This window comes from Helianthus annuus, chromosome 11 (assembly GCF_002127325.2).
Source record: "Helianthus annuus cultivar XRQ/B chromosome 11, HanXRQr2.0-SUNRISE, whole genome shotgun sequence".
Lineage (NCBI taxonomy): Eukaryota > Viridiplantae > Streptophyta > Magnoliopsida > Asterales > Asteraceae > Helianthus > Helianthus annuus.
The window spans coordinates 111742157-111752234 of NC_035443.2; the positions used below are offsets into that span (position 1 = coordinate 111742157).

General features: G+C 36.0%; 1 protein-coding gene across 1 annotated transcript; it reads left to right on the forward strand.

Annotated features, from left to right (window-relative positions):
• Positions 1-4010: 4010 nt before the first annotated feature.
• Positions 4011-7957, forward strand: LOC110890203 (ARM REPEAT PROTEIN INTERACTING WITH ABF2). Its single transcript, XM_022137787.2, has 4 exons — positions 4011-4145; positions 4352-4476; positions 4581-4683; positions 7943-7957. Exons 1-4 carry the CDS (start codon positions 4011-4013, stop codon positions 7955-7957), a joined length of 378 nt encoding a protein of 125 aa, XP_021993479.2.
• Positions 7958-10078: the final 2121 nt, after the last annotated feature.

Here is a 10078-nt window from a genome sequence, read left to right on the forward strand (position 1 = left end):
TTCCATTGTGATAGAATTATATTCCCGTTTTCATATAATACTTCCATCCCCAGAAAATAATGTAACCTTCCCATATCATTCATATCAAATTCCTTTTTCATTGTATCCCTGAATTTAGTGATCATATCCATAGACTTGCTAGCTATGATTAAGTCATCCACATACAAAAGTATTACTATTTTCCACCTTTATAGTCCTTGATGAATAATGCATGATCATATGTCCATTTCTTAAATCCATGTTGTATGAAATTACTATCAATCCGACTATACCAAGCCCTTAGGGCTTGTTTGAGTCCATACAATGCTCATTTGAGATGACATACATTTCCTTCTTCTCCTTTCTTTATGTAACCTTCAAGTTGTTTGACATAAACTTGTTCTTTCAGATTTCCATTTAAGAAAGCTGTTCTTACGTCCATTTGGTGTAAATGCCAACTACATTATGTAGCCAGTACTAACACCAATCGGACCATTTCGAATCTAATCACCAAAGCAAAGACATCATGATATTCAACCCCATACTTCTATTTGTACCGTTTTACCACTAGTTTCGCCTTGTATTTATTGACATTCCTGTTTTCATCATATATTGGTTTGTAGATCCACTTCACTCCTGGCTTTTGACCTTTTGGAGGATCTACTAATTCCCAGGTTTGGTTCTTTAGTATGGACTCCATTTCCTTGTTCATAGCTTCCTTCCATTTTAAATCCTTGCTGGCCTCCTCATATGTGGCCGGATTAGTGTTGGCATATACCACAAAATTATCTGCTTCCAATGAATTGGTTTGATGATCTTTGTACTTTTCTGACACTTCTTCATCAGTGAGTATCCAAGTGTTTCTGTATATGCTGTTAATGATTCTTGTATTGAGGACTTTATTTTCGGATGATGTAGATGAGGTTTCTTCATCATAATTGTGTTGAGAATTGGTATTAGATTCCATAGCACTGACATCCGTTTCTTCATCATTTATAGCGTCATCATTTTGAGGAGGTATGACAGATAGGCTCGGCTCACTTGTTGCCACTTTAGGATGACTTTGATCAACAACTTCAAGTAAAAGGAACGAAATTGTGGATATGACAGATAGGCTTGGCTCACTTGTTGCCACTTTAGGATGACTTTGATCAACAACTTCAAGTAAAAGGAACGAAATTGTGGAGCATTCATCTTTCGTAATCCGCCCCTTGCTTTTGTTAAATATGACGTCTCTAATTCGCCCCTTGCTTTTGTCAAATATGACGTCTTTGCTTACAACAATTTCCTGGTTAAGGGATTATCTAATTTATAGCCCCTGCTATTTTTACTATAGCAGAAAAAGATTGCCTTTTCTATTTTATTGTCTAACTTGCTTCGGTGCTGGTTGGGGATGTGTACATAATCTAGACTCCTAAACACTTTTAGATATTCTACATTGTGATTTCTTCCATTTCATACTTCACGGGGAGTTATGTTAGGTCTTGTTTTAGTCACTGCACGATTTAATAGGTATGTAGCACAAGAGACAACTTCGGCCCAATAATGGTTTGGCATGTCTTTTATATTCATCATGCTTCTACTCAGTTCCATTAGAGTTCTATTTTTCCTCTCGGCTACTCCATTTTGTTGAGGATTGTAGCTTGTGGTGTATTTCGTTTGATTCAAAATACTCTTGAAATGTATTGCTACAATATTCTCCACCATAGTCGGTTCTTAAGGTTTTTATCTTGTGATATTATTGATTTTCTACCATAATCTTGAATTATTGAAATAACTCAGGGCTTCGGACATAATCTTTAAGAAGTATACCTAGGTTTTCTTAGAATAATCGTCTATAAATGTGTAATGAAATAACTGTAACCTCCAATAGATGATGTTTTCATTAGACCACAAATGTGTGAATGAACAAGTTGCAGAGGCCTATCGGCATGCCATGAGGCTTTCTTTGATAACGTTTTTTTTGCATGTTTTCTAGATACACATCATTCAGTCGCACTTTCTCCTTTTGTGATTTTGGGTAGATCAGTTACTAACTCTTTGTTTCCCATGTCGATTAATGTATCAAAGTTGATGTGTCCAAAGCGTTTATGCCATAGGATTGAGGTATCCTTTGTAGTCATGCTTAGAGACAAGGTTAAGTCGTTGTTCGGGTTCAGAGGGAACATTTTGTTGTTGGTTATCTTAATGGTACACATAACCTTATTCGAAGCATCCTTGATTGTGCACTGTCCATTTTGGAACTTCACTTCGTATCCTTTTTGTATGAGTTGACCCATGTTTAACATTATACTCCAGTCTTTCCACATAGAACACATTTTAGTACCTTCTTAGTTTACCCTTTTAGATTATAGTGACATCTCAACATCCTAATACTTCTAATTTCTTGTCATCATCGGTTCTCACTTCTCTTTTCTTGGATTCATGAAGTATGATGAATAGACTCTTTTCCCCTGTCATATGATTGCTACATCCACTATCTAAATACCAACAATCATTTTTAATTGTCTCTTCCATGTTGAATATCACGATCATGGTATCCTCTTGCTCTTCATTGTCGTCATCTTTGTGTAATAATACACTTTCTCGTCATTCATTTTCATCTTTCTATTGACAGAATCTAGCCGTCTGACCTAGTTTCCGATAGTTATAACATCTTATGGGACCAATGTATCTTCCTCTACCGCGTCCTTTTCCTCCTGTATCGCTTCATCCTTGTCTGAATCTTTCATAGTTCGTACTCTGAACTTGAAAGGAATGTTCCATTGGAACATCTTCATATTGTCTCAACCTTAATTCATGGGATTGTAGAATCCCCACTAACTCTTCGGTGGATAGTGTATCCAGATCTTTCGCTTCTTCTACAACAAGCACCACAGATTCGAACTTCCTTGTGAGACTTCTCAGTATTTTTTCTACTATTCTTTGTTTCTTAACCTTTTCTTCATTCAGTCTTAATTGATTAACAATTAACTTTCTTCTATTAAAGTAATCTTTTAAAGTTTCCCCTTCTTTCATATTAAGAGCATTGAATTCACATCTTAGTGTTTGAAGTTTTACCGTTTTCACCCGATTTTCACCCCTGTATGCCTTGTGTAGAATCTCCCATGCATCTTTTGATGATTTAATAGTGGCAATGTGTTCGAACACTATTTCCGTTACAACTTGAAAGATAATATATAAGGCCCATCTATCCTTTTTACCACATCACGAAAGTCTGATATTGCACTCTGTGAAGGATTTATGGCCAATTCTTTATATCCATGTTCAACGAAACTCAATAGATCTTGTGATTCCAGTAATACTTTTATTTGAATGTGCCAGTGATAGTAATTCTCTGCTTGAATTCATTGTCTTCTTTGTTGAATATTAGGGTTTCTGGATATTGAATTTGTTAAATCTTGATTGAATGATTTAATCAACTTGGCTCTGAAGCCACTATATTGGAATATGATATCATAAACAAAATGGAATTTGCAGATTGAATGAATAATGTTCATGATTGAATTGATAAAGATGGTTTACACAAAATACATGTATATATATATAAGGGAAGATTAGCGTACAATATTCCTTAACGTGCGATGGTACGATATGAAATTACGCATGTTATAAAACTCAAAACCCTAATCACGCATGAACAAAACCATAATCAAGCATGAGTAAAACCATAAATAACGCATGAACAAAAATCATAACCATGCGTGATTATGGTTTTTCTTCATGTGTGATTATGTTTTTTTGATCATGTTTGATTAGGGTTTTGAGTTTTATAACATGCGTAATTTCATATCGTACCATCGCACGTTAAGAAATATTGTATTTACACTTTCACTATATATATATATATATATATATATATATACATATATATATATGTTTATGCTTGCTGTAAGTGCCTACTAACTAGGTTAAGAGAATAATACAAATAATAATAATATGTCACATAATCTAGCTTATTAACTATATATATTATAAATATATATATATATATATATATATGTATACTCATGTATATATCTAATACTAATATGGTATTTAACTACAGATATATATACACCGGGTCTATAGACGTGAATATGGAAAATGCTCTGGATCTTCTTACAGCTGCAGATCAATATCTTCTCGAGGGGCTAAAGCGTCTTTGTGAGTACAAAATTGCACAGGTGAGTCGAGATCAATTATTTTGTTTCACAAAAATGTGATTTTTGTCATTCTATCTATTACTGAAAACATGTTATCTAATTGTTACATTTCAATCACCATAAGCATATTTAAACACTATTATCAAATAATCAGTTTCAAAACGCACATCCAAAAATCTCGTAAGCCTAACTTTGCATGTAATGAAGATGCTCCATTCTTGCTTTAGGATATACTAGTGGACAATGTATCACTTATGTATGACTTATCAGAGGCCTTCAATGCCATGTCACTAAAGAATGCTTGCATTATATTCATTCTCAAGAACTTTGACAAATTACATGCAAAATCATGGTAAGTTTACCGGTTTACCGTTTACGTCTTTTTAAGAAATTACCATTTTTTCCAAGTCATAGAAATTTTAAAAACTCCGGTTCTTGTGATCATCAAATTTCCAGGTACAGTCGCCTGATCAAGCGTGTATTGCCAGAGATGCGTAGTTACTTTGTGTGGACACTCACAAGGCTAGCGGAAGCTGACAAGGAAGAATATACAGTGAAGGTTAATTTTTTTATTAACTGATTAACCAACCTCAAAATAGCAGAATGAATGTTATTGTACATAAAGTGGTTTAGGTTTAATTTGTCTAATGGTTAGAATGTTTCACAATTTGGTGGCAATTTTTGTTGTTGGAAGTATCAATGCTTGTGTCAATTGTCACTTGTCTTATTGTTCTCTTATTTCCAAGAAAAAATATGAGGAAACGTAGTTCTTTAACTTACAAAAACCCAATGGATTGCTTCTTACAAACAAACAAATGTATCTAGTAAAATCCTAGTTATAAAGTAGAGTTTGGTGAGGGTGAGATGAAGGTAAACCTTAGTTCTATCCTAGAAGATAGTGAGTTTACTCGTTTTCTTCTTACAAGACCCATGACTCAAGAACCTATGTTTTCTTGTGTGTGTGTTTTTGTAATACTATATAAAATTTACAAATATCAATAAGCAGTGGTGTAAGAATCGCTAGGCGCTAGTCAGGTGGTGAGGTACTGCCTGGATATTAATTGAGATAAATTGGATTGTACTTTTTATATATAATTCTACAAATTTATATAAATATAGCGTTAATTTTATACATTAAATATATTAATTTACAAGTTTGGGAACCATATGTAAATTAGTGAAAGATAGAGGGGTGTTAAATGTTAAAAAACCAAACTTTATAAAACCTAATCTCTAACTGCGTTCATCATAACGTCAACTGTTTCCATCTCTTCATCTTTCATCAGATACAACAACAAAATCACAAACCCTATCTCCAAATTCACGTCATCTAAGCAAATTTTTCTTCAATGAAGTTCGATTTTGAACAACTGATACAGATGCAGGTCCGATTTTGGTTTGAATCGAGGTAAGAACTCATTCCACCTGATAGATTTGGTCTGGTTTTGACCTATTATGATGCAATTTGACTTTTTTTGTCCGACTAGTCCGATTTCAGCCGATTTTAGACCGATTTGACTTTTAGCTCTTAAGTTGATCGATTTGGCAAAATCGGGGCGGTGGACCTCCGATTACCACCTAGGCGCCGATTAATCGGCCCCCTATGCCAATTTCTACAACACTGCCAGTAAGTAAATATAAGGAAAAATGGAGAAAGGATCACGAAACACCTAGAAAGTAACTAGTACCGACACTACAAAAGATGGGCAAACAAAAGAGTACGACAAGCCAAGACATCAAGACAAAACTAAGACAAATTTATACGCCTTCTAAAAGTTCCTAGCCCTTATCCTAAGTCTCCAAGAACTCACTAGGATTCTCATCATCTAAACCCAATTTTAGACTAGGAATGACAGAAAACCTAAACTCACCGGAAATACCTGCAATGATCGCGACATGTATTGAGATGGATATTTGGTTATGTGACTAGTTTTATAAATTTTCATAGGTGTGGGACAAGTGTGAGATTAGTATGTTGAATTTGTTAACTATAAATTATTAAAGTTATATAATTGTTAGATGTGTAGGTGAATATTTTTGTATTTCAAGTTGGTTTTTCAATTATAGGTTTAAGATTTGATTTTGGGCAATAGGCATTCCAATGGGTAATTTTTAACAATATCATATCATAAACATGTATACACAAGACCTGTGGATATCTCCTCAAAATTTATGGATATCTCCTCAAAGGTATGAATAACATTCCGAAGAAAATATAAACTCGATGTATGGCCCAGTTTTGGATAAAAATGTGTATTTGTGAATGTTTACATATTTTGAAAGTATGATTAGACAAAAATAATAAAAAGTACGATTTCCATTGTGATTAAGTCTCGAATTACAAAGGTTTGAAGAGAAAATACGAATTACAATAAAATGGAAAAAAAATGAAAAATATGGAACGTTCCAGTTTCCCTTACTTTAGGAAATATCGTCCTGAACTTTTTTTAGGAGGAAGACTCTTGGAAAAAATGCAGGTACTTGGTCTTCCTTTCGTCTTCATGTTCCCAAGTAAATTTGGCACCACGCTTTCCTTCCCAACGTACCTTGACAATAGGAGTACGACTAACGATCCATGATTTCAACATGCTTATCGATAAAGTGCATACTCTTGTCGATACATATGTTGTCAAGTGGAACTTGAAGTCCTTCGTCAGCTAGGCACTACTTGAGATTCGAGACGTGAAAAGTTGGATGAACGTTGATAAGTTCTTGTGGAAAGTCGAGTCGATAAGTCACTCTACCAATCTTTTCAAGAATCTTGTTGATACATAATGTTTGTTGCCTACGTCATCGAGTCGAGTCATGATTGTAATAGGATTGAATGTTAGATTATTCAGTGTTGTCATGTATAACTACTTTCGCACAGATGTAGATCAGTCAGTCCGTATGAATGTAAACATTCTAGTTCGTACGAATGAGGGGTCCTCATTCGTATGGGTGAAGCCTCATCTGCACAAAACTATGTTGCCTATATATAGGTGTGTTGATTGAGAGCTCTGTACGAGTTTTGCGTTCTGGACGGCGAAGCTCTGTCCAACTATTTTCTGGATCTGTAAACGTTCAAGTCATTAATGAAACAATGTAAACATTAAATCTTGTATTTGTCACCTAATCTAATGAATTTCGCGCATTAAAACTAGGGTACATAGATTTGGCCTAAGCAAAACGTCGACAAACGGTCCTCACAAGTAGTATCAGAGCTTGGAGGCCAATATCAGAGACTATACACAAGATTCAAGACTTTGAAGACTTCTATTCTACTCATTTTTCTTCCTTTTCATCATTTCTCATAGATTTAATGGTTAAAATGGACTGAATTTGTGAATGATCACATAAAACACGCTTTTAACAAACACTCCGGAAAATCAACTTAAAATTTGATCAGAATCATATCAAAATTGCCAAAAAATGAGAAACTTTGAAACTGCTTGTTAGCTTTGGTTGAAACCACCTTAGTCTTAGTCAGTAAGAGAGGGGTAACTATTAGACAGGGACTCCGGAAGTTCATGTTTCTGGGTTGGAGTCACCGAAGTGGACGATAGGCCTAAAAACCGCTTTTCTTTGTCTTTTGTGTTTTCTTTCCTTGTGATTAGTTGCTTTTTAGGTTCAAAATGAATTCTATGACCATCTTGACTATTGAAAATAGATAAAAATGAAAATTTTGCTTATTTATTACTTTTTCTGTACAAACGTAATACGTCCGCACGGAAGAGAAATTTCATATGCTTGAAAAATTACCTTCGCACGAAAGAATCACTTCCGTCCAAGAGCTTACCTTCACACGAACTTAAAATTTTTGATTGTTTGTGTTTCAGGTTCGTACGAACTAATCTTCTCCCGCACCAATTTTTGACATCCGCACGAATTTCAAATTTTCGACAAAATGGAGAACGGATTCTACAACGCATTCGCGTCAGCTCCTACTATGGTGGTTCAAAACTTAAATTTGGATAATGAACTTGGTACGATGACCAAACAACCAAAGTTGATGAATATGGATGAGTTCAAGGGTTGGCATGAAAGGTTTTCGAATTGGGTTCAAGCAAATTTGGACTTTTGGTACGCAATCGAAGAGGAGTATGTGGATCCCATTGCGGAAAATAGTCAAAAGAAAACTATAATTTAATTTACTCCGATCGAAAAAGACAATTTCGTGAGGGAGAAAAAGATGCTGAACCTTTTCCAACAAGCTATCAAAGATGATATCTTCACACTATTACAACACCAGGGAACAACTTAGTCAATCTGGAACGCGCCAAGGGTTAAATATCAAGGAAGTAAGTCGATGCAGAAAAGTAAAAAGGCCCTGTTGAAAAAGGAATTCGATATCTTCACTTGTTTAAAGGGTGAATCTTTGAAGCAGATAATTGAAAGGTATTGCTACCTGGTGGCTGAGATGAAGAGGTTGGGCATTTACAAAGATAATGGCGAATTGGTGGACAAGTTGGCCGATGCCTACGCATAGCTGAGGCCCCCATCAAGGAAAAACCAAAGATGCCACCTACGGTGGGAAAGTATGATGGGACTAGCGATCCAGGCGATCATATTAATTTATTTAGAAGTGCAGGGGAAGTCGCCCTATTTCCTATGCCCCTATGGTGCAAAATGTTCGTACAAACCTTAGTAGGGTCAGCGCGGGTATGGTGGAATAGCCTTCCGGTTGGAGGAATTGATAGTTTTGAAGAATTGGTGACGAAGTTCTCATAAAAATTTAGCCAACAGCGGAGGCACACCAAAGATAGAACAGAGGTCTTACATATCCATCGGCAAGACAACGAGACGGTAGAGAATTTCTTGACAAGGTTCAACAAGGAAAGTATCGCCATTCCCGGTCTAACCCAGGACTTAGCCTGCGGTGCATTCTTACAAGGGGTGAATGATGATGAGCTTCTTAGAAAGCTACATGACAGGAACGGTGTTCTAGACATGATTGAGGAGATTATGTAGATAGCCAAGGTTTATGTACGACAGGAAAAGTCAATAATAGCCAGTCACGTTGCCAATAAGAAAAAGGAATCATACCGTATGACAGAGGAATCCGATCGGCGTGGGGGAAAGATCAAAACCGAGAGTGGAAGGTTCTCCCATGGGCTTCATGCCAAATCTCAAGGCAGATATGATATGTCACACCCCCAAATTACCACCTAGGGTATGTCCCTATTGGAAGTGCAACGATCCAACCAAGAGCCACCAATCATATCAAACACGAGTTATAATGTATTGAAATACCCAATTGAAATAAATGTATCGTTTGAAAAGTTAAACCAAAACCAAAGTACTGAGCGGAAGCATAAATGTATAAGTGTGTAAATGTATCAAAACCAAATCAAAATAACTGTTTATTATGACCACAACCACTCCAGCAGCATCAGACGGCAAGCTCCCAAGTTCCTTCAATAGTTACCTACAAGCATGAAAACAAGTGTGTCAGACTACGCTGGTGAGTTCAAGGTTTGTGTTTGTTTACCAAGTTGTGTTACTGATCATGTGAGTAAAACAGTTTACAAAACGATATGTTGTTTGTTGTTGTGATGTTTGATGTTTCGATGTTGTTATTACTCGATTACCGAATGGCCATATGATATGTGATTGCCAACCCCAATGCCTCTATCAAAGCATTGGTCATGTTTTAAGGTAATTAGTTCACGCCCGTTCTCCTCGAACGTCGTGAGGGTGCCAAACCTAATAGCGCTATCAACTAATAACCCCCGTTGCCCTACAAGCAACGACCCGGTAGATGTAGTGGTCTTACAATGATAGAAAACGAAGTACGATAACCAACATCCGATTACACATGCATTCCCCCTCGGAATGTTACCCGTTATCCCTTCACTCGGGATCCATGCTTGAGAAAGAGCAATGAACTCACCTTTGGTTTGCTCGGTTAGACTTTGTTACTTGTATTATTGTGGGACACCCCAAACCCTAATATGTTTCCAATGGAAATCAGT